Source organism: Podarcis bocagei (assembly GCF_964188305.1).
Source record: "Podarcis bocagei genome assembly, chromosome: Z".
Taxonomy (NCBI): domain Eukaryota; kingdom Metazoa; phylum Chordata; class Lepidosauria; order Squamata; family Lacertidae; genus Podarcis; species Podarcis bocagei.
The window spans coordinates 19,194,815-19,220,356 of NC_138140.1; the positions used below are offsets into that span (position 1 = coordinate 19,194,815).

Genomic DNA, 25,542 nt, shown 5'->3' on the forward strand with positions numbered 1-25,542 from the left:
GAGGTTTAGAGGAGGGTCTACGTTTTCCCATATGGAGCTGGGGTGCATCTTCAGAAGTGGAGGTCTGACCATAGATAGCTGTTCTCGATCTGGGGGGAGGGGAAGTCTTTCCAAACACCCTGGACCCCTGGTCAGCCCCCTTCCCCTCCCTCCCAATGCATCCACCCACCCGATCCAGCCTCACTTTCCCTCTGTTTAGTCAAATTCACCCCGCCTTGGCTGATGTCACATCCTGCTCCGACAGCCCCCCCCTTCCCAGTCAGTGCCTTGCAAAGCTTCCTCTCTTTCTCTCTTTTTCTTATTTTTAATCCTTACTTTAGCCCCCCCCCCCCTTCTTTCCTCCTTCCTCCTCAACCCCCCGCTTTTTTTTCCAAGGCAAACTTTTGGCAGGAGAGAGAAAGGAGAAAGACACACCATCCTTTGGGGTTGGCTTGAAATCCTTCCTCTCCGATGCTTTTCCGATCAGGGGAGCCATTGAAACACCCAGTGGGGGGGAATCATATAACCAGAGACCGGGAAAGGAAAGAGCTCTGAGAGGACGAGAGATAGAGGGGAACTGGGGGGCGCATTGCCAGAAATAGAGGAAGATGCCCGGGGCCGCTGAAGCTGGTCGCTGTCCCTTCCCAGGGTGGTGCTGAACCTCCTCAAGAGAGGCAGCGAAGCATCCTTTGCAACGGGCTGCGACGGAATCCGGGAGCTGAAGAGGCGGCGGCAGCAGGAAGGAAGAGACCCCCACCCCACCAAGCCCCGAGGACGAGGCGGCTCAGTCTATGCCCGAGCCTGGAGCCCCCCGCAAGAGCCATGCGACCCGCCAGCAAGCTCCTCAGCCTCCTCTTCCTCCTCCTGATGGGCACAGAACTCACCCAAGTAGGTGCCTTTCACCCTAACGTCACCCCATCCTTCCTTCCCCCTCCCATTAATGCCATGCACAACCAACACCACTCCACACACACACACACACACACACACACACACACGCACACACAAAAGCACAGAAGCTTTTCAGCTGTCCCTTCTCCACCGTTTCCCCCTCACCCCACATTTCCAAACCAGCATGCCATTAAAGGTCATTTTATTTTCTCCTCCTTCTGTGGGGCGGGGGGGCTAAAATTGGTCTGGAGAGGGTGGGGATGTCTAAGGTTGATGTATTTCATTTGTGGAGAACCGCTGCATCTTTGGAGATCAGATGCCTGAATGCTCCCCCGCGCGCGCACACAAGCTGCAACTTCAATTAAAAGTTGAGGTCCTGCCCCAAAGGGCAGAGTCCCTTTTTCTGTTGTGCTTTCGCACTTTTCGTTTGGGGCGAAAGAGTGGGAAGGAAAGGAGACTGAGGTCAGTGGTGTCAGGAGCTATCCAATGTCCTGAAGACGGGTGCTGGGTGCTTCCCCCACCACCCACAAGCTTGGGAGTGGTGCGGAGCAGATGGGACGCTAGGGAGGAAGGGAGGGAGGGGGGAAATGGGGGCGTTGCTTCTAGGGGAAGCCTCTAAAGGAAATCTGGCCTGGCAGACACTTCTCAAGTTACTTAGCAAGAGGATAAGCCAGGAGGAGATGGGCATCCAAGACTTGAAACTGAAAAAGAGCTGCAGACCTCAAAATATCTATTATTTCATAGATTTCAAAAATTGTAGAGTTGGAAGGGACCCGAGGGGTTTTCTACTCCAACCCCCTGCAATGCTTCTGACTATGTATGCTTCCAAGTTCAGATTCTACAACCTGTGTCTTTTCCTACCCTTTCAAGAAAAATCAAAGGAAGTGGAGGGTGTTGGGATTTGTAGAGAGTGGTATTCAAATGCCACTTGGATGTTTCTTGCTGGAAGAGTGTGGGAGCCCTTCCCCCACCTTCACTTTCCCCTCCCCCAACCAGGTAAATGAGTCTGCAAGGGAGAAAAAAGATGACTTTTTTCATAGGGAGTTATTTGCTTTTCTTCAGCCCGTTTTTCCATCCCGTGCTGGGGAGAGGGCATGGTGAGAAGTCCTCTGGATATGCTGTATCCAAGCTGTGTCTAAAGAGAGAAAGGAAGGGAGTAAATAGGAATAAGAATAGGACCCTCTCTTAAAGAATCCCTGTTTTCTACTCTGTTCAGAGGGGGAAATCCTGCCATTTTCCTGCCTTTTACATCCCTTCCCTTGTTTCCCTGCCTGGTTTCCTTTGAACCTGAAATGTATTGAAGGGAACACATCTTTAAAACTGCTTCCAACACAGGTCTGTTAATAATACAGAGGACTGGTGGCTAACTGGGAGGGTGTTAGAAGGATGTGGGTTTTAAAAAAAAAAATCAGGAATGGGGAGAGAGAGTTTGGGAGTGGGGAGGTCTGGCTTGTGGGGGGAGGCTGAAGAAGGCTTGAACCTGGCAACCAAAATTTCGGTGTGAGTGTGTGGAGAGAGAGGGGGGTGATCATGCCTATTAAGGGAAACTGCGCATGTCCCAGGGTTGGACAAAGGCAAGGGTGAAACGGGAAAGACTTGCCCTGAAATTGACAAAGAGCAGCTGGTCTGTTAATGTGCTGAGACAACACTGTGCTAAAGTATCCCTGCTGAGTTGTACAATTCTCTATCTCCCACCTACCCCCATAGATGAATAGGGGAGGCATTTCTTTCATGGGGTGTCTCAAACTGGTAGCTGGTGCCCCTTCCCTACCCACCACCCCCACTCCTCCAGTGTAGCCCATACTCCTCCAAATTGCATTTATGATCGGAGGCACCTGTTCTTCACCCCTCCCCATCTTTTGGTCAAGGACAATGGAGGCATTTTTCAGGGAGAGAGGGAGGGGAACAGGTCCTTGCATTCTGCATCTGGACACAGGAATAGTGAGGAGAGAGGCAGGTGGGAAAGTAGATGAGGAGGACAAATGAGACAGGGACAGGCTTCACTCAGCATCACTCTCAGGTTTATTGCATATACCCCAGAGATGGGTGGTGGTGGGTGAACCAGGTGGCAGAAAGGGCATGGCTTGTCTCCTGTGTCCTGAGACTGATGGTGGTGACAATAATAAGAAATCAATGATTATACACACATACACACACCATGCTTAATTGGGGAAGGGCCATGGCTCAAGTGGCAGAGCACCTGCTTTGCATGCAGAATGTCCCAGCTTCAATCCCCAATGGCATCTCCAGGTGGAGATGAGAATGTTCTCTGCCTGAAACCCTGAGGAGCCACTGCAAGTCAGTGTCTAACTCAGTACAAGGCAGTCTTCTGTGTTCCTATTCAAATTAGTCTTTTACTCAGAACCATGAATCTTAATTTATTAGGGGGGGAGGAGAGAGGGCCACACAGCTCAGTGGCAGAGCATCTGTGTTGTATGCAGAAGGTTACCCCATTCCTATTTATTCAGAACAATAAGGACTAGGTTGTTACTTTTTGTTTAAGGGAAGGGCCATAGCTTAGTGGCAGAGCATCTTTGCATGCAGCGGGTCCCACGTTCAACCCCCAATGGCATCTCCAGGTGGTGTTGCCTGAAGTCCTGGAGAGCTTCTGCTGCCAGTCAGTGTAGACAATACTGAGCTACATGGACCAATGTTTGGACTCTGCACAAAGCAGCTTCCCATTAACTGAATTATTTGATAAATGCATATCCAGAGATTAATATTAATGTTGTTGTTATTTCCAAACCAGAGCATCTCTGATGATGACCACAAGTTGCACAACAGTTTACGGTACTGAAAGCATGTTACAGGGATTCAGTCATCCTTACATAACAACTCTGAGAGGCAGTTCAATATTGTTGTTACTTATCCCCTACAATGCAGGCTGAACAGGGGGTGGGGGGTGGCAGATAGGCCGAAATGAATTTATGGCTGAGGTGAGATTTGGAGGAGGGTGTCTCCTGGTCCTCTGTGCGCTCTTTGCCTGAAAAGTGCTGGTGTGGTAATGGTGGCATTGGAAAGAAAGTCTCTGAATGTGTGGGTTTCATTCTCCTGGCTTGCACTGCTCCATTCCCATTGCAGGCCCACTTCCAGCATCCTGCAGACCTCCTGATAGGACGGTGTCTGCAGGGTGCCTTCTCCTGCACAACACAGGGGTTGGTTGGAGATGTAGGGGATTTTTATTTGTTTATTTCATGAAATTTATGCACTGCTTAATTTTTTTAAAAAAACAACAACCTCAATGTAGTCCCCCCCCAAAAAAAATAGGCGAATAAAATAACCAATAACAAAAATTAACAGTAATTTAAGACTTCCAAAAAAGTTAAAATAACAGTAGGGTAAAATCAGATTAAAACTTGGAGCAACTTCCAAGTAGGTTTGTCTAAACACAAATGCTTTTAGCAGGTGCCGAAAAGAGAAGGTGAAGATGCCTGCCCAATTTCAATAGGCAGGGAGTTCCAAAGTGTAGGTGCTGCGACACTAAAATATCAATTCCTTACAAATGCACAATGGTTATTATGTGGCACTTGTCACAGTGACAGTTCTACCCATTACAGCAGTCAAGTGGGCATATAGGAGGGATGGTGTGATCTTTTGGAAAATCTGCATAAGGCTTTATACACCAATACCAGCACCTCAAACCTAGCCTAGATTTATTGTGTGAATATTGTGTAATGGATTGGAAGCCGTGGTAGTGTGGGCTTCCAGGAGAATAGCAAAAGTTCCTGTCTGCTGTAGTTGGTTGTTGGGCATGCAAATAGATCTGAGGCGAGGGCTGTGGAAATATTTCCACTTCCACAGTTCCAAGTTAGAAGGAGCAGGGCGGTGTTGGGAGCTCACTTCTGGAGGAAATGCTTCTCTCACACGTATTTCTGACCATACATCTGACTGGACACAGCTAAAGCTTCTCCAGGCTCCCAGTTAAATCCTGGTGAATATAAGGGTATAGGAAGATATAGATAGATAGATGATAGATAGATAGATGATAGATAGATAGATAGATAGATAGATAGATAGATGATAGAGATAGATGATAGATAGATATAGAGATGATAGATAGATGATAGATAGATAGATAGATAGATAGATAGATAGATAGATGATAGATAGATGATAGATATAGATAGATAGATGATAGATAGTCCATTGCTGTATACGGCAACTTTCTAAATTCTATTGTAATCTCACCCTTTGTCCAGAACAATGAGGACTGGAACCTTGCTTTATAGAGGTGAAGGGCCACCGCTTAAAGGTAGATAAACTGCTTTGTGTGAAGAAAGTCCCAGATGGCAGTTGCCCCAATTGCATCTCTAGACAGTGCTGGGGAAAGGCTCCAACTTGAAAACCTGCAGAGCTGTGGCCACTCAGTATGGACCCCATGCTGAGCTAGATGGACCAATGATCTAACTCAGTATAAGACAGCTTTCCTATGTTCCTGGGGAGGGCAGTAGCTCACTAACAGAGCATCTGCTTTGCATGCAGAAGATTCCAGATTAAGCCCCTGGCATCTCCTGGTAGGGTCAGGAATTTTCCCTGCCTGAAACCCTGCTGAGATGCTGCCAGTCAATGTTGACAATTCTGAACTTGATGGACCAAGGGTCCTATGTTCCTGCTCCTTGCTTTGCTAACTCAATGCTATTTGATTTTTGCAAAGGAATCTTCCTGGGCTGTTCAAATTGAAGCTCTTGCTCTTTCACCACCTAGCCCAGTTTCTAATTCCTGGACTCTGCAAGGGTTTCAGGTTTCCATTAATCTTGCTCACCTGACACACACAGTCCTCACTAATGGCTTTGTTCCAGACTCCACCCAGTCCCCATTGCCTGTAGGATCTCATTTATATTTCTGTGCCAAATCTACATTTCCAATTCCTTCTCCTGGCCTCTCTCTTTCTCCTCCAAACCACTGTCTCCCCATCCCTGCTGAAAACCAGCACAAGAAAGGCATCATTGACCTTTAAGGAGATAGAATGTTTTGGTCCATGGGGAAAGCTTTGTGTTTGTCCATGATGGCTCAGAAAAACAGTGTTCATGGCTAAATGCAAGAATATGCATTCTGCTTTCGGAGCCAATGGAACAGACGTTGCAATAGCGTAGCAAAGGCACCGGGTTGACCCAAAGATTGGGGGGGTGATGCATGTTGCACTCATGTGACATCATACATGTCTCCCAACACTATGCAGGCCAGACCGGCGCATCCTAGCAGAAAGCTGGACCAGCCTGTGTGGTGTAGGGAGACACCACGCAGGCCGGTGCAGCCTTCCACTAGGCCTCACTGGTCCCCATGGTGTCAGAAGATGCTGCAGGGGCTGGCACGACCTAGCATGAGGTCACACAAACCTGTGCAGCATCTCCCAACACTGTGCAGGCCAGTTCAGCCTTCCACTAGTGTCAGGAGATGTTGCACAAGCAGGTGCTACCTTGCATCTCCCCACAGTATCTCCTGACACTGTGCAGGCCATTGCAGCCTTCCATTGATGCTACGCTGTGCTCGGCTTGGCAATTCGGCCTTCTTCACCCTCTCAGTATTTGGGGGACTGAGCCCCCTGCTAAGGAATATTGAGAAGGCTGATCACACCTCCACCCCCTAAAGTCTACAGCACATGCCTGAGTAGAGTAGGAAGATCAGCTCATAAGAGCATAAGAAGAGCCTGGCTGCTTGATCAGGCCAACAGCCCATCTAGTCCAGCTTCCTGTTCCCACAATGGCCAACCAGATGTCTCTGATAAAATGGTGAATGAAAGCAGATCAGAGAAGGATGAAATGGGAAGTGGAATTAAAGAGGACTCAGAAACTTTGTAGAACAGTATGAACGATTGCTAAATTAGGAGGGCGAGGTGGTAAGAGTTGGAGGCAACAGATGGTAAAATGGAAAAGTCCTTCACACAGGTGTCTCAAGGAACGGAACAACCAGATGGCGGAGCTGTGATGTTGGGGGAGTGGAATAGAGCCATGGATGGAGAGATGGAGAGACATTCTGAGCTGGCAGAGATAGAGTTGAGAGGGAAAGGACTCTGTGTACAACTTGGAATGAATTCAGAGGGGAAAGCTATCAAACCTCTGGCACTTTTCTTGGAAAAAATAATGAAAGAAGCATAAATGGAAGGGATAATTTTTAAAATCAAGATGTAAAACCACTGCAAATACAACAGGAAATGGGAATGGAAGATACAGATTTGGGTTCAATCTAATTAATACATAATAAGTAAAGAACTATGGAATATAATTTCATATATTATCACAGCGGGGAGACTGTTTTGTGGACAAGGCTGGAAGGAATTGATTTGATTAGAGAAAATCTATTGCTGGCATTTATTAATAATAATTATTATAAATATATTCTTGGACTTTATTGTACAAAAAGGAAAATCTGTTTTGTGTGAAAGGGAAACTGTCTGGGTCTGAAGACTGGGAAAATATTGCCTAACAGAAAGTTGATTGGTTGGGTGTCATTCTAGAGTGAATATTTTGAATAATTTCCTTAAGTAACTGACAGGTGGAAAATTGGAAATCCTTTATATTTTCCTATTTTTTTTAGTTTCCTTTTCTCTTTCCCCCCCCCCTCTGTTTTCGTTTTTATTTAGATTTGTTTCTTTTATCTTATTGTAATCCCAAAAAACCTGAATAAAATCTTATTTAAAAAGCAACAGTGATGAAAGGAACCAGGTTCAGTCCCTGATAACACGCAGCTAAGGCTACGGAAATAAAACCCTGGAGAGCCGCAGCCTATCAACAGTACTTAGCTAGACAAAAACAATGGTCTGACTCTGCCTAAGGATGTTTTCAAGGTTCCTATTTAATTCAGCAATTCATTCCAAACTAAGGGCCACAGCTCTCTCGTAGAGCACCTGCTCTGCATGCAGAAGGTCTTGGATTCAATTCCTTATGGCATCTCCAAGTGAGGCTGGGAATGTCCCCTGCCTGAACCCCTGGAGAGCTGCTGCCAGTCAGTGTAGGCAGAGTTGAGCTAGATGGGCCTGGGGTTTGACGCGGTATCAGGCAGCTTGCTTCCTTCCTACTTAATTCATCAGGTGGAACAGAATCTTCTTTAGTTTGGTGGTCAAGGGCCATAGCTCAGAGGTAGAGCACCTGCTTTGCATGCAGAAAGTCCCAAATTTAATCCCCAGTGGCATCTCCAGGTAGGGCTGTGAATGTCCCCTGCCTGAAGCCCTGGACAGATACTGCCAGTCAGTGTGGACAATACTGAGCGGGATGAACCAGCGACCTGACTCAGTATAAGGCAGCTTTTTACATTCTAGATTTGTTCTATTCATAGCAAGTCCATGACTGAGCTGGGTATTTTCATGCTTTTGATTGCTTTATTCCGACCTGTTCTCTTATGAGGTGTGGGAACCTATAAACTGAGACAATGCACTAAACATGTCGGTAATGAGTAGCACTTAGCAAACTGTGTGCAGATCACTTTGCATTCATTATCTTAGTAATCTTTATAGTAATCAATTATGGTAGGATGTGTTTGGGGGCCTTTGCTTTATTTTGCCACCCCTTCCCCTGAATCAGACTATTTCATTCCATTTCTCATTTCTCCCGTCATAACTTTATTCCCAACCCCTGAGATTTCTGCATCAATATGCAAAAAAGAAATACCCCTTGTAAATATTTGCCTGTGTTTTCACACACTTCTCTCCTAATATGCCCCCAAACATGTACATTTTTGCAAGAAATTTTCCTTAATGTAATGTTACATGCCACCCCAATCTCCATGAGTGGAGCGAGATTCCAGGGATTGCAAGCAGGGCCAGATTTAGATTTGATGAGGCCCTAAGCTACTGAAGGTAATTGGGCCCTTTATATGTCCAGCTGTCCTTTGTCAACAACAAATTGTTGTTTTGTGTTGAATATATGCTATATGGTAATTTATGAAACTAATAATTTATGAAATCCCCGCGACAGAGCTCCTGTTGCTCGGTCCCTTCTCCTGCCAACCTAGCAGTTCAAAAGCACGTCAAAGTGCAAGTAGATAAATAGGTACCACTCCGGCGGGAAGGTAAACGGGGTTTCCATGCACTGCTCTGGTTCGCCATAAGCGGCTTAGTCATGCTGGCCACATGACCCGGAAGCTGTACGCTGGCTCCCTTGGCTAATAAAACAAGATGAGTGCCGCAACCCCAGAGTCGTCCACGACTGGACCTAACAGTCAGGAGTCCCTTTACCTTTACCTTTTAATAGGTATCTAAAGCCATTTGCACACAACAAATAGGAGCCTACACAACACAAAATACTGTTTCTGTGTGTAGGTTTTATTTCATTTGTTTTTTATCTTATATTTTGGAAATGTACATCCAGGTTTTTGGGGGGCCCTAAGCTATAGCCTGTTTAGCTTATACATAAATCCGTCACTGGTTGCAAGTGGTTTATTTACACATACATACAACCTGCACCTAGATGGAGAGAGTGCAGGGCATTTACATCCCAAGAGGGTCCTGTTTCTCTCATTGCTGTAGCCTCAGATTCCAAGAGACCCCAAACATCATGTCTGACCCTCTCTGCAGCATAAAACAGACTGCCTGACTGCATTCTCTGGGGCCCCTCCTGCTTGCAAAAGGAACACTTCTTTCCCTATATTGCTTACCACATCGCCCACTGTAACCCAGGAAACTTTCCCCACCTATCTCTGGTATTGCCTTTTGCTAATTACCCAGAGCCCAGGGCAGGGTGTCCTCACTCATCGAGCTCTGCTAGGCTGGCCTGGGTCATTAGCACTAGCAGGGTATAGGGATTTCCAAGTTTGGTACAGTTTAATCAAACCTTGATTAATTCTAACTTTTACTAAATCCAAGAATTATTGGGGAGGATCTGGCACCCAGGAGTTTAGGGGATCCTTGCCCCCTCAAAACCTATAACATAAGCATTTTGGGTACACACTCTCCTCTAGTGTTGGAGTCAAACTGTGTTACTAGCTATACTCAGAGTAGACTCATGAAAAGGAATGAAGGAATGAGCTTAAATTAAGCATGTCCACTGCTTCTCTCTCTCTCTCTCTCTCTCTCGCTCGCTCGCTCGCTCGCTCTCTTTCGCCTTGATTTCTTAATTTATATCCAGTGTTAGAAACTGAGATATGAAACCTAGGAGCTAAATGGCACCTTAAACTTAGGTTATGGGCGCAACAACGGAATGTCTAGGCACACTTTTTTATAACAAGAATACAAAGCTGAAAATGAATGAACTGCAGCTAAAATATTATGTTCATTTTTCACATGGTCTAGTCCTTCCCCTGCCTACCCCCCCCAAAAAAAAATATTCTTAAGAGGGTCTCTTCTCCAGTCTTCAGGGAGTTGCTGGAAGAGGGAAGGCAGAAAAAAGGTCCTCCTTTCCTTCCGCTCTGCTTATATCCCTGCCTTTCCGCTCGAAAGAGCCTGGAGTGGCAAAGAACAGGCAATAAAATCATAATAAACATCTTTAAAACAATTATGGTGCAGATGCAGACTGGGAAATATCTCCATTTCAAAGGCTTGTAGGAAGAGGGAGGTATTCAGTGGATGCCAAAAACAGTGCTTGTCTAATACCAAAGGGAAGTGAGTTCCAAAGGGAAGGTGCAGCAATGCCAAAGAACTGATTCCTTTCACTGTGCAGAACAGACCTTCTGATAAGATGGCATTTGCAGAAGGCCCTCCCCCACAGAGCACAGTAATTGACAGGGTGTGTAAGGGGTGAGACAATCATTCTGGCATCCTAGTCCCAAGCTCCATGGGGCTTTATGCACCAAAACCAGCACCTTGAAATTAGCCCATGGTTAGGTGTTGTGTCTACCTAGAGAGCCAGCTAAAAAGCCTCCTCTCTTCATCACCAACAGTCCAAGAGAGGGAAGGACAGAATGGATACAGGATTCAGCCATGGACTAGAAAGAAGTGTGTGTGTTTTATAAGCAAAGTTCTGTTTATCTTTTATGAAAGTCTTGGTGTTTTCTTCTATTCTGTTATGGGCTATGGAATAATGCAATAAACACAATTCACTCATTTGTATTGATTAAAAACTCTGGAAGCTCATATTGAAGAAGGTCATCTCTTGTGGAGAAATCCACTTCCCTTCAAAAGTGGCCCCAGATATATATATATATAGGCCCCTGGAACCCAGAGCGACTGGGTACTGAGATCTCCAGCCTCATCTTAGCATGCACAGGATTGTGTTGAGCACTCCCACTTTGTTAAGCAGCATGGAACCAGGTGCCTAGTGTTGTGAAAGAGGGTCTCATCCATGCAGGATTGAGCAGTGGGAAAAAAGGCTGGACTCTTTGGCCCTCCCCACAGCTCCCACCATGCCTGGTCATTTGACACAATGACGGAGTCCAGAAGCATCTGAAGGGCACCAAGCTCCCTGACCAATGTTAGAAGAGGGACCTTTTGATGCCTTCATGCTCCTAGTGGAGCACAGGGGGCCCTAAAAGAAGCCAGAGTGACTAGGGTCTCGTCCACCTCTCTGCTTGTCCTATGCCTAGAAAGCATGGGGTTGAGAGGGTTTTTTTTGCTTGTCCCATGCTTTCTAGCCACAGGTCTGAGTGGTCTTTTCTGTTTGCCCCACTACTTTCCCCAGGAAAATCCACTGTTCATGACTGAATCAGAGCAAACATCAATCCATGGAAAACCCAACCGGCGTATGCTCTAATTCAGTGATAAAGAGTGGGTTTTCCCAGAGAAAAGTGACTGAACAAGTGAAAGTGTGGACGAGCCCTTAACCCAGGGGCAACAATTCAAATGGGCAAGTTGCATATTGGATTGTGGTGGACTGAGTTCAGATTTTGCCTCTCTGCCACAGATCAGGCCAACCAGCTCCATATCTTTGCTGCTCAATCAATTCCAGCAATGCCTGTGGCTCAAATGGGGGGGAATAATCATGCCGCATGTTATTCCTTGCCACCTGGCCATAAAAGAGCAAAACAGATGAAGGCCATGTGTGGATCAGAAAAATTATCTACGAGCCCACCAAATTTGGGGTCCTCTCCAAACTGGCACCAAGGATTTTTCCCCTGCAGCATTTTGCAGCAAAAAAACCCCGTGTTTTGCAGTGCTCCACAAGCTGAGCAATTGATATATCAAACACGGGGTTTGCACTTAGCATGAACCCTGAACCCCGACATTTTGGATCATCTCCAAATGGTGCCAAAGTGTGAATACACAGCCAAGCAAATGAAATGGATGGCTTCTTGTTCATAAGCTAACCTTGGGCCCTCTTCACACACACACACACACACACACACAGAGAGAGAGAGAGAGAGAGAGAGAGAAAGAGAGAGAGAGAGAGACATACCCCTCCACTGGTCAATGCCTCTTACGCTCTTCACCTGTCCAATTCAGTTCAATGGCAATTAGTTTGGCATCACTTTGCACAAGGACACTAATCCTGATTATGAGGACAGATAAGACCAGTAATAAATATAACCTGAGGCTGAAAATGACCTCTCTCTCTCTCTCTCTCTCTCTCTCTCTCTCTCTCTCTCTCTCTTTATTGGTGAAAGCTGAAGTTGGTGAAATGTGACATGAATTGGCTCATGAGATGAGGCAGCTACCTCAAGTGATGGACTGGAGGGTTGCCATTTGATTCTTCCTCCGTTTCCACAGGTATCCTCCTCTCATCATGCTGATAACACACAGGTGCGGGGAGGAATCAAGAGCAGAGGTGCCTTAACAGGCAAGGCAAGATTGGGGCCATCATTATAATTTATAACATAGCATGGCTAGAGGCAGGCAGGCATGATATCTGGGACACACTCTGCTAGCAAAAATGGAAATTAGCTGCCAAACAGCAAATGAGCTAAGTTCAAGGCACTGCTTCAGTTTAGGACCTGGATACACCAATCGAGCCTTCTGTAGATGCCATCACCCCACTGGCGGAGGAAGAGGCGTGCAGGGGGAGTGCACCGCCCCCGGCAGTGCGATCCCAGCAGGGTGCCATTGTGGCTGCACCCCCACCTGCGCTTGGCGTCACACCCCTACGGGCAGCACACCACACACCCCAGACACGCGTCACGTCCCTACGGGTGGCACGCTCCGCCCCCTGGTGCCGGAGCATGAAGCTCCGCCACTGCATCACTCCAGGATGTCCCTTATGCACAATATAGGAATCAGGCCTTTAGTGTTGTGCTGCCTGCCTTTGGAACGCCCTGCCCTTGGGTGTTAGATATGCTCCATCTCTGCTGTATTTTCGGCAACCACTGAAGACCTTTTGAAGAGCCTTTTAAGTGGAGATCTTTCACAGTCTGCATGTGTACTGGAATTCTTTTTAGCATGCTTTTATTGTCTTATCGCTTCCTGATTGCCGCCCTGGGCTCCTTTTATTAAATATAAATTTAAATAAATGAATAAAGCTATCTAATAATCTCTTCCCTGTCTCTTCTTCTGGCTACAAGTATAAACTGACCCCATCCACCTTTTCCTCGCTGGCCCTGATTTCAAGGCCACACAATATCTTTATCCCCTTCCTCTCGGGACATGCTCCAGTGTGGTCAATACCCTACTTAAAACATGGAGTCCAAGTCCTGAATAATTTAAACCTAACAGTATAAATTAAGCAGATGTTATTTGGTCAGGTGCCATCAGATTTGATTTATGAGGCAGACACCTGAGCTGGTGTCATCTCATGGATCAGTCCAAGCTTTGCTTGTGAAGACACTCTGTGCCAAGGCCCATATGCCAGAGGATGACGCAGGAAGCCCCTTCAGTCTCCAGTGATCTTGGGGTGCTGAAACCCCAAGTTCTTTTAGGGGAAGAGTCAGTCAATAACCAAAACTTCAAGAGAAAGTATAGAAAGGAAAGGAAGGGAGCAGATAAAAGAAAGGACTGCATCACACAGTGCATCGTTAAACCATGGAAATTGCTTTTTCTGCAGAAGGCAGTGATGGCCACCAACTTGGATGGCTTTAAAAGAAAATTGGACAAATTCATGGAGTTTTAGTAGAAAGCTACCAGTAGATACTAGCCACAGTGGCTATGCTCTGTCTCCACAGCTAGAGGCAGCAATGCGCCTGAATACCAGTTGCTGGAAATAACAGGAGGGAAGTTCTGTTATTCTGCTCAAATCCTGTTAGCTGGTTTCCCACAGGCAACTGTTCAGTCACCGTGAGAACAAGATGTTGGAGTAGATGGACCCAGTCCAGCAGGCTCGTCTTATATTCTTAAAGCTTACTCTCCCACCCCCAGTCCAACTGAATGACTATTTTGCAGTTTGTCTTGCGATTCACATCTTTAGCAACTTTCCAACTGATCCAAGTTTCTCATTTTGCTCTTAAACGGCACAAAGCCTGATCAGCTGGAATGTTGCTAAAGATCTCATGAAACCCTCAGCTGCTTAGGCATTGCCTAGGGAGGGCTTATTCCAATCAACTGAAGCCATGGTCCTCAAAGCGAACAGGGACTAGGGAGGGCTAGATAGCTTTAAAAGAGGTTTAGACAAATTCACGGAGGAGAGGCCTGAGAATTATGTTCTTCCTCCACAGTTGGAAGAAGCAATGCTTCCGAATGCCAGTGGCTAGAAACTGCAGAAGGCGAGATAAATGCTGTGCTCAGGTTCTGCTTTTGGGCTTCCCATTGGGGACATCTGGTTGGCCATTGCGAGAACAGGATGCTGGCCTAGATGGGCCACTGGCCTGATCCAGCAGGCTCTTCTTGTGTTCTTATGTTAAGGGAGGTACTGAAAACTTATTGTAGGGAGTTTTTCCCTCTCTTTTGCTGAGTTTGCTGGGGAGGGAAGGGGGCGTATTGTCAAAAAGAAAGGGAATAGGAAGAATGAATTTTGTGTGTGGACCTTTGGGAAAGCAGGATGGTCATGCCCCATCGATATTTGCAAAGCCAGACCAAAGTAGGCACCTCCTAATTCAATTTTAAAATATTGATAGAGAGCCACCTGTTCCCATTTAAAATTAATTGTCATTTTTTCATGTACTCGAAATGAAATGAAGACTTTCCCCGTCAGCTCTGCTTTATTCTGGGGCCTTCACTGCTCAGCCTACATGCTTCTGCCATATGTGGCTTGTTCCATTGCTGATGTAAGGACCAGCTGCTCTGAGAAAGGAAACATCCTCCGCGCAAAGCAGAGACATCTGCCAAGTGGGAAGAGGAGCATCACTAGATGGGCTTTAAGGATTTCAAAAACATCAAAACACGTATTGATGTCCCTCTGCCAGTCCTCAGAGTGGCAGGTGGTTGGTTGGGTGGGAGGCAGGTTGGAAACAGAGCCTAAAGTTGCATGGAATAATCTCCAGTTTCATTTTGGGGTTACCAATTGCAATTTCAGAGGAGCAGAAATATTTATTGACAAGAAGGAAAGGGGGATAAACAATTCACACGAATTCATGCAATGCTAGGCTGCATCAACAGAAGTCTAGTCTCCAAATCAAGGGGCGGAAAAAGACTGCCGTATTCTGCCTTGGTCAGGCCCCACCTGGAGTCCTGTGTCCATCTCTGGGCACATTAGTTTAAGAAGGATATTGACAAGCTGGAACATGTGCAGAGGAAGGTGACTAAGATGATGAAGGGTCCAGAAACCAAGCCTTAGAGGGAATGGTTAAGGGAGCTGGGTATATTTAGCCTGAAGAACAGGAAACTGAGAGGAGCCGTGAGGGCAATCTTCAAATATATGGAGATCCATCCCATGGAAGACAGAACAAGCTTGTTTTCTCCAGTTCTGGAGGATAGGACCCCAAACCAATGGATTCAAATGTAAAGAAAGGGGATTCTGACTAAAACTTAGGAATACAGTGGACGCTTGGGTTGTGAACGTGATTTGTGCGGGATGCACGTTCGCAACCCGCAGCATCCACAACCCGCAGTGGCGCGTCTGCACATGCATGGGTTGCAATTTGACACTTCTGCACAGGCGCAAAGCACGTGCACTGCGCATGCACGACCACCAAAACCCGGAAGTAACCCGTTCGATACTTCTGGGTTTTGGCACAACCTGAAAAATGCAACCTGAAGCGTCTGTAACCCGAGGTATGACTGGGGTGAGAGCCATTTGACAGTGGAATAAACTCCCTTGGGAGGTGGTGGACTCTCCTTCACTGGGGGGTTTTAACCGGAGGTTGGATGGCCTTCTGTCAGGCATGCTTTAGCTGTGATTCCTGCATTGGAGGGGGTTGGATGCTAGAATTCATTCTCTCAGGCTTTAGGGCTGCAGAGAAAAGTCTTTCTCAGCCATCAAATACCTGGGTAAAGAAGAACATTTAAAAATCCCTCCTGAAAGTCAATAATGTTGGAGACAGGCACACCTCACCAGGGAAGCCATGCCACAAGCAGTGGCGTAGCGTGGGGGGTACAGGGGGGGCCGGCCGCACCAGGCGCAACATCTGGGGGTTAGGGTTAGGGGGCGCAAATCCATGGGTTAGGGGGCGCAAATTACTTGCCTTGCCCGGGTGCTGACAACCCACATTACGCCACTGGCCACAAGTGAGGAATTTGCACTGAAAAGGCCCTGACAGGGGTTAAAGCCAGCTGGTTAGCACCCCAGTGGTCTCACCACCAACAATGCCATGTCTGTCAATCATAGGATATTATTGTTACAATTATTCAATTCAGGCTTGTGTTTTTATTGCATTGTGTTTTGTTATGTTTTATATATATATATTGTAAAGAACTTTTGAGACTTCCTTTTTTATGTGCATTGCAATATGCAATAAATCAACTCAAAATCAAAGCCCTGTACACATGCGAATCACACACAGAAGTACAAGAAGGGGAAGATTTGGTTCTGCAGAAGTATTAATGTAAGCATCTAAAGACAAGTTGAGCATAAGCCATTCATGTGATGCAGCAGTTACTAAAGCTAATGCAATCTTAAGGCTCTATTAACACAAGCGTCGTGTCCAGATCAAGAGAAGCCATAGTTTCATTCATATTTGGTGCTGGTCAGATTAGTCCTTGAGCTCTGCATCCAGGTGTGGGCACCACTTTTTTGACAAAGATTTGACATAGGAGCCTTTTCAGAGAGGATGCATAAACCATGATGTTTATGCAAAGGCTTTATTAAAGGGAAATCAATAGGCATCAAGAACCCAAAAGGGAGGTGCTGTAGCTCAGTGATGGAGCAGAACACCCCAGGTTCAATCCTCAACTGCCTCTCCAGGTAAGACTGTGAGATATTCCTTGCCTGAAACCTGAAGAGTCCCGAGCTATGTGGATCCAGGGCAGTAGAAGTCAATTGCCTATGATGATTTATTTACAAATTTAATCATAAAATATTTATATACCACTATATCACAAAAATAATATATATCAAAACAGTTTACAATAGTAAAACTAAGACATAACAATACAATAAAAGCTTAACAAGCTAAAAACAAAAATGCTTAAAAAATTATTTTATATATTGTAAATAACTCTTCATTCTTTTATTCAGAATTATGAATATAGCCCTTTTTTCAGGTAAGAGCTGTAGCTCAATGGTAGAGCATCTGCTTTGCATGCAAACGGTCCTGGGTTCAATCCCCCAGTGGCATCTCCAGGTGGAGCTGGAAATGTCCCCTGTATGAAACCCTGGAGAGATGCTGCCAGTCAGCGTTGGAAGTACTGAAAGAGATGGACTGACGGGCCGACTCAAAACAAGGCAGCTTATGAACAAACAAACAAACAAACAAACAAACAAATTGCCTATACAGTTATATTTATTTATACTCCATCTTTCTACCCAGACAGGCACTCAAGGTGGCTTACAGCTAAAATAAGAACAGTTAAAAACATGGGGGGGAATAATTAAAAATCAATTAAACATTAATGAAATTAAATCTATAGCTATATACACAGAGAAAGGGAGATAGCTATAGCTAAATAAATATAGAGAGACATATATACAGATATGACATATTTTTAAAAATACAGACCGACCCAATAAAAACAGCACGGCACCATCCACCTCATTAAAAGCAGTCAGTTCCCAAAAGCCTATTGGAACAAGAAGGTCTTTGCCAACCGGCAAAAATACCAGCAATAAAGGGAGCCAGCCTGGCTTCTCCGGGGAGGGCATTCCAGAGTCTGGGAACAGGTTGTTTATTTAGAATCATAAGGACTGGGATCTTAGTATTGAGGGAGAATCATAACTAAGTGGCAGAGCACCCGTTTTGCATGCAGAAGGTCCCACATTCAATTCCCAATGACAACGCCAGGCAGGGCTGGGAGAAATTCCCTGCCTGAAACCCTGGACAGCCACTCCCAGTCAGTGTAGACAACCCTGAGCTAGGTGGACCAAAGTTCTGAATTGGCATAAGGCAACTTCCTTTGTTCCTATTTAATTCACCCCTTCTAACTGCGGCACCTCATTGGGGGGAGACTGCAATTCCAGTCTACTCTAGAAGGTGGCACCAGAGCCCAGCAATTCCTCAACATCTCTGGTGGCAGATGTGTGTCATCCCTCCTTTACGGTCCTTTGTCTGCAAAGAGGACAAAAACTCTGAACATCTGGGTTTTGAGGGGAGGTTACTGTTTTTGTTTTGTCTTCTTGAGCAGGCCCCTGGAAAGAAAGAAAATGAATTATTATTCCGTGCTTTCTCCCTTCGCAGCAAAATATTGCACGTACTTCAGCAAATATTAGCCCCTACAGAGTTCATGGAGACTTACATAGGGAAACGGGTGTAGGATTGCAGCCTTTTCTTCAGGTATTTGGGGAGTTGAAAACGAGTTTGGTATTGGCATTGAGGGACACTCTAAAGTGACATTTGGGGCTTCTGATCTTTAATGATTAATTCAATGGGGAAGCTTCATTTCACAGAATCATAGAGTTAGGAGCGACCCAGAGGGTCATCAACTCCAACCTAAGAATGCATCAAAAGAGTCAGTGGGTGCCTCACCAGGTAGCTGTAGTGTGTGTGTGTGTGTGTGTGTGTGTGTGTGTGTGTGTGTGTGTGTAAGGAAAATACCAGCCGGTCCTGTAACTCCCAGACCACCTTGTTTGAGGAACATAACTCAGTGGCAAAGCATCTGCTTTGCATGCAGAGAGCCCCAGGTTCAGTCCCCAGCAGCATCTCCAGACAGTCCCCTGCCTGAGACTCTGGAGAGCCAATGCTGCCAGTCAGTGTTGACAATACTGAGCTACATACTAGAGCTTTGTGTCTGGCTCGGTATAATGCAGCTTCCTTTGTAAAAAGAACAGCAGGATTGCAGATCCTGAAGAGAACTCATGATCCAATACAGCTCATGATTAGACCAGATTGAATCATGTCAGTCTGTTTTGGAATCTGACTTTGGCAGAAACCTCTCCCATCCCTTATGTGGACTTTTGCATGACTGGGGTGTGTCACCAACTGTACAAAGGCAGGTGTCATGTCTGTGGCACTGCCCACTTTTTCCTCTGGCACCAGCCATGACTTGCAGGAAGGGTCAATCACGAGGGAAAGTGGCCCTTGGGCTGAATCAAATGTTCATACCCGTTTGGAGAAATTAAGATGCTTGCATGATCTTTGGTGACATTTTGGTTGGGCTCATTTCTTGGTCCAGTTATGGATTTTTGAATTTAAGGAACAACAGATTTTAAAGTTGCTGAGGGTGGAATGATAGTTGCAGGGAGGGACGTGAACATCAGAAGAATCCTGCACCTGGATCAGGCCAGCAGCCTGAGTGCAACAGACATTCTCCCTACCTGTGGTTCCCAGCAAGTAGAAGCATAGAATCACAGAGGTGGAAGGGGCCCTGAGGGTCATCCAGTCCACCCCCTGCAATGCAGGGATAAGCAACTGTCCCATACAGGGATCAAACCTGTGACCTTGGCATTATCAGCACCATGCTCTAACCAACTGAGCTAGAGACGACCCCCCAAGGTATACGGTCTCCAACAGTGGGGGTGTCTGGCTGCAGGATCAGCACAGAAGCCCATATGATCCAGCAGGCTGTTCCTATAGTGGCAAAGCAGATGCCCCAATGGAATGCCCACCACAAGACAGACGTGAGCACAACAGCAGCTCTCCCCACCTGTGATTCCCAGCAACTGGTATTCAGAGGCATCCTGCCTCCAATGCTGGGAGCAGAACATATGAAGAGCCCTGCAGCTGGATTAGGCCAAAGGGGGTCCATCTAGCCCAACATCCTTTCCAGACAGTGGCCAACCAGATGCCCCAATGGAAAGGAGCCCACAAGCAGGATCTTAGTGTAACAGAAACTCCACAGTTGTTGTTCCCCATCATCTGGTATTTAGAGGTAGACTGTCCCTGGGCATGGAGGTTCTGCTAACCCAAGAGACTTCCATAAGAAAGGCCCTGCTGGATAAGGTCAGTGGCCCATCTGCTCCAGCATCCTATTCTCCCAGTGGCCAACCAGATGCCCATTATGGGAATGACCTAAGTGCTACAGCAACTCCCCTCACCTGCATCTCCTAGCAAGTGGTATTCAGAGGTAGAGTGTCCCTGAGCATGGAAGTTCTGCTATCACAATAGACTTCCATAAGAAAGGCCCTGCTATTAAAGGCCAATGGCCCATCCAGTCCAGCATCCTGTTCTTACAGTGGCCAATCAGGTACCCCACAAGCAGGACCTGTGTGCAACAACAACGCACTTCTGTGCTTTCCAGCAACTGGCATTCAGAAGCACTGCTGCCTCCTGATGCAAGGAAGTTGGATCGCTGCTGGATTTTTCTTTCTCCCCTTTCCCTTCCCGTTTGATCTGAGACAGTTCCTAGGCAGGATTTCTTCTCCGCGCCTTACCAAGACGGGTCCTTTGCGGTCCCCTCCTTTCTTTGTTGCTGGATGCCGCCAGGGGGCGTCAGCGAGCGTCAGAAAAGGCCGGGCGGGAAGAGGAGGGAGGGAGGGAGGGAGGGAGAAGAAGGTGGGCTGTGGAGGACGGCAGGGTAGAAGGATGCTTTAACACCAGCCTGCGCTTGCTGGGCACGGCGGCTCCTCCTACCCTCTCTCTCCGCCACCCGTTACATCCCCGCCCCGCTCGCCCAGGCAGAGCCAGCGCAAGAGGCGCAGGAACAGGGGATGCTTTTGCAGAGCGGGCGCCGTCCAGGTTTGCAAAGGCGAACAGAAGCAGAACCGCTAGCCTCCGCCCCTTGCGTCTCCGTCTCTTCAATCTCCTGCTTTTTTGCAGAGCTTCCTGACTGAACCATCAGCCTGGTGCGACGCCCAGGAGCGGGTGAGGAGCGCCCAGGAAGCCTAGAGGGAGCTAAGAGGTGGTTGTAGTAGCCACCGGGTAGGGACCAGGTTGCCAGGCGCCAGGGCGAGCGGGATGTGGCAGGGTTGGCCGGCTGGTTTGGGTGGCTGGTGGGCGGCGGAGCCCAGCCTGGCGCGAAGCATGGAGCCCGGCTCAGAATGAAGGCGGCGGCGGCCGGGCTGCCCGTCGAGGCAAGGAAGGGGCGAGTCAGAAGAGGAGGAAGGAGGTGGAGGCGCCCCCCGACGACGCGATGTCGGTGCCTTTGCTGAAGATCGGCGTGGTCCTCAGCACCATGGCCATGATTACCAACTGGATGTCCCAGACCTTGCCGTCCCTGGTAGGGCTCAACACCACCAAGCTGACTGCAGCCTCCGGGGGCACCTTGGACAGGAGCACTGGGGTGAGTTGCCCCTTTCTTTGACAGGGGATGGGCTTGGGAGAGGGCGGGGAGGAAGGAGCAGCAGAGGAACATGGACCCTTAGTCCATGGAGCTCAGTAGTGTCCACACTGACTGGCAGCTGTGGCTCTCTCCAGGGCTTCAGGCAATTGAATCTGGGACCTTCTGCATGCAAAGCAAATGCTCTACCCATTAAGAAATAGCTGCTCCTGGTGAATGTAGGAAGCTGCCTTATCAGACCCTTGGGCCATCTAGCTCAGCAGGGCCCAGACTGGCAGCAGTAGCTCTCCAGGGTTTCAAGCAGGGGATGGGACCTGGGACCTTCTGCATGCAAAGTAGATGTTCTTCCGCTGATTAACCTCAAGAGCTAGTCAGACCCCTGGTCCCTCTAGCCCAGTCCTGCCTGAACTAACTAGAAGAGGTTGTCCCAGGTTTCTGGCAGGGACATTCCCAGTCCTGTCTGAAGAGGCCGTTGCAGGGTCAAACATGGGAACTTTTCCATGCTAAGCAAGCGCTGTCACTAAGCTACAATGGCCTTTCCCCAAATGGGTGGGTTCTTGCAGAACTGGGAGCCTCCAAACTCTCTCCTCCTAGGAGACACACCTTTAGGAGGGCAGGGTGGGTACTGGCTAGCTGGCTGGAAGTGTGTAGATCACCTTCTGCCACCTGTGGTCAACTTGGCAGGCATCTACCCAATAGGGAAGGTTACATACACAGAGACAGACACACACACACACACAGAGAGACATATTGCATCCAATCCATCAGAGTCTTTTTAGCAGGTGGGTTGGAGAGGGGCATATATCTTGTGTCCCTTCCTCTCTTTCTAACTTAAAATAGTGTCTGTGTGTGCTTGTGTGTGTGTGAAATCATCCACCCTATAAGCAAAGTTGTCTTAAAATACTAACTTTGCTTATAGGGTGGATGGTTTCACACACACAAACTCACACACACCCCATTTAGTCGCCTCCCACCACCTAAATTCCCCCTCTGTAGATTATCAGATGCAAATTTTGTACAAAGGCTTGCCATTGCAGGCCTCACTGCTTTGAGTCCTTAGCAATGCCCTGACCACCAGCAGTCCTGCCTGCAGTTAGACATTTTGGCTTTCAAAGACTTCAGCTCTCTTTCCTCCTCATCTAGTCCTTGGGTGCCTTAAGACTGGGAAGTGGCTGAGGATCCTCTTTAAAAAAGAAAAAAGAAAAAGCAAGCAGTGTTTCGGGGGGGGCTCTGCCCTCTCCTCTCCATCCCATCCATCAGAGTCAGAGGGAGGAGAATGTGGTACCCAATTTTTGCATCTGTCCACACATATGACCTGGTGCAGCACTCTCTAAATGAAGGGATGGTTTGCATACCATCCAAGGACTGAAACATCAAGTGAGGTCTTGGAATACCTGAATATGCTTCCACTCATCAAACAATGCAGAAATCCCCCATTTTCAGCACCCTTTTCAGCACCCTTCACAAACTACAGTTCCTAGGATCATCCAAGGAAGGACTATGCTTTAAATGCATAGCATGTATTCAGTCATGCACAATGCTGACCCAACCCCATTGCATGCAGAGTTTCATTCATACTTCTTTCAAGAAATGGCTTGTTCACCTTCATGTGTGAGCAGGTTTTGGGGTGAGATTTGGAAGTGTACTGTGCAGCAGGACAGTGAGCGAGCCTCAAAGAAAGAGAGCTTGCATCAGGGTCCCAGTCCTGTGCATGCTTATATGTCCCATATAAAGATAAAATTGGTGTGTGGAAAGATGGATTGAGTGGTGATTGTGATTGGTGGGGAGCATTGAAATACCCACTCTAAGGGGAATCCTCTTAGTGTTGGTCTAACAAGTGGACTTAATGCAGCGGGTTTGGAGTCTGTGATGTGCTTTGCTGGTGGGGGGGAGAGCACTCTGTGGCTGAGAGCATGAACCCCCCCCCCATAATCCGTCTCCCTAATTGAAAGCCCAGTGAACTGTGGCTGACCATGTTCATTCTCCTCCTTCCTGTTTATCAATCTCTTGTCCTGTGCAATGTCAAAATTGTGGTGGTTTTTTTATAGCCACCTTATGATGTTGTGCAAGAAAACGGTGTACAGGTAGAGAAGTGTGATGGGCCCACCAGTTCCTACCTGTCTCCTCCTCCATGACCACCATTCCCTTCCCTTCCCTTCCCACACACCCACACCCACCCCACACACCCAAAAAAGAGGCATGAAGGGTATAGGAAGGAGCAGCCTTGATTTATGCAGCAATTCATTTTATTTTTTCATCTTCCAAACGGGAGGTAGTTTTTGTCCAGGAATTAAGATGGCAGGGTGCAGTTGACTCTGGATTAAGTCCCATTGAAAACAGTGAGACGTCCTTCTGAGCAAACAGATGCTCAGATTTCTGCTGCAAATCACACTGTTCATTGCAATATGGGGAGTGTGTGTGTGTTGCTCAAAAATGATTGCTGACTAGGTCAATTGCTGTGTGTATAGGGGGTGAAACACAAGATTTATAAAGCAGCTGTAAATCTTTGTGTGTGTGGAGGGAGTAAAAACAACAACAACCAACAACACCATGTCCTGTATTTGCTATTAAAACACAGGCTCTTTAAGGGATTAGAGCAAATGAAATTGAAAGAAGCAAGCTGTAGCGTGCGCAGAAAAGGGTGGCCAAATTGATAAAAGGTCTGGAAACCAAGCCTTATGAACAATGGTTGAGGGAGTTTGGGATGTTTAGCCTGGAGAAGAGGAGAGGGAGAGGGGATATGATAGCCAGTTTCAAACATCTGAATGCCTGTCACATGAATGGTGGAGCAAGCTTGTTTTCTATTGCTCCAGAGGGCAGGACCCAAATCAATGGATTCAAGTGAAAAGAAGGGTGATTCCAACTAGACATTAGGAAGAACTTTCCAACAGTAAGGTCCATTCGACCGTGGAACGGACTTCCGTGGAAAGTGGTGGACTTCTTCACTGGAGATTTCCAAACAGAAGCTGGATGGCCACCTGTCAGGCATTATTTAGTTGTGATTCCTGCATTGCAGAGGGTTGGGCTGGATTACCCTTCCAATTCTACAGTTCTACGATTCTATGAAACCAATATGCTTTTGGGAATATTCCCTGTTGCTGAGGCTGATGTGCCATTTTTACAGTGGGTGTCTCAGCTGAGCAGGGAAGATTAATGATCTATTCAGGGTCAGGAAGAGGAGAGGGAAGAATCTGCTACCCAAACTCTTTTTAGACTGTTCCCTCCACACTCTTCAGATGAAATACCACCACCACCACCCCCGAAGAAATTGCTCGGTTGTGATCATTATGGCTATGATTTAAGGTGTCGTTTTGTTAGCCAGTTTCCTGGATTTAGGTTATTTTAGAAAGCAGAAGTCTAATGTGGCTGGAGAAGGGTCTGATATCTTTTCAAGGTGTGGTTTTGGTAATCTGCAAAAGGACCAGAGCTCTTGCATATGTGAGCTCCTGGATTTGAAAAGTACATTATTGTTGTTGTTGTTGTTGTTGTTGTTGTTGTTGTTGTTGTTGTATAATTAGGTGTATCCCACCTTTCCTCCAAGCAACTCAAAGTGTATAGTTTCCTGCCTATTTTATCCTCGCAACAACCCTGTGAAGTAAGTTGGGCTGAGAGTAAGTGACTGGTGTAAGAGCTTCCTGACTGAGCTGGGGGTTTGAACCCTGGACTCCCAGATTCTAGTCCAACCCTCTAACCACTATGCCATGCAAGCTCTATTAAGATACTGTCTTCCTATTTTCAGGTGAGAAAGACAAAGGGGAGTTTGAGAGAATGTGACTCTTTGGAATCAGTGCCAAAAGGGTGTGTGTGTTGTTACTGAGGCAGGATAATGTTGTGATGGGGGTGGAAGGGGTGTGTTGATGTGGGAAGGGGAGACAGTGTGTGAAAGCAGAAGACATCCCAGGGTCCCAGAAGCTGGGTTAGGGATGGTTTTGCTATGATTCCTGCATTGCAGGAGGTTGATGAGCCTTTGGGGTCTCTTCCAACTCTACAATTATATGATCCAGTGATCCCTGACCATCAACCATGCTGGCTGTCGGGGCTGGTGGGAGCTTAGTTTATTTATTTCAAAAAATGTATATACTGCTTGGTTGTATAAAACCTCAATGTAGTCCAACAACCTCTGGAAGGCACCAAGCTGGAGTCAACTCTGGCTGGCAGCAGCTCTTCGGGTAAGGGAATGCAGAATCTGGGGTCTC

At 47.0% G+C, this 25,542-nt stretch overlaps 1 protein-coding gene across 2 annotated transcripts in view; it reads left to right on the plus strand.

Moving 5' to 3' along the window:
* Positions 1-228: 228 nt before the first annotated feature.
* The window catches only part of OLFM1 (olfactomedin 1), a 50,508-nt gene continuing 25,194 nt past the window's right edge, over positions 229-25,542 (plus strand). The window contains exon 1 of one of the 2 annotated variants that reach the window (XM_081178797.1): positions 229-867. In XM_081178797.1, the coding sequence (XP_081034923.1) occupies positions 802-867 (66 nt within the window). In that variant the 5' untranslated portion in view covers positions 229-801. Of the gene's footprint in view, positions 868-20,646; positions 21,350-25,542 lie in introns of those variants that run through there. The other variant, XM_081178796.1, reaches the window with a different exon arrangement.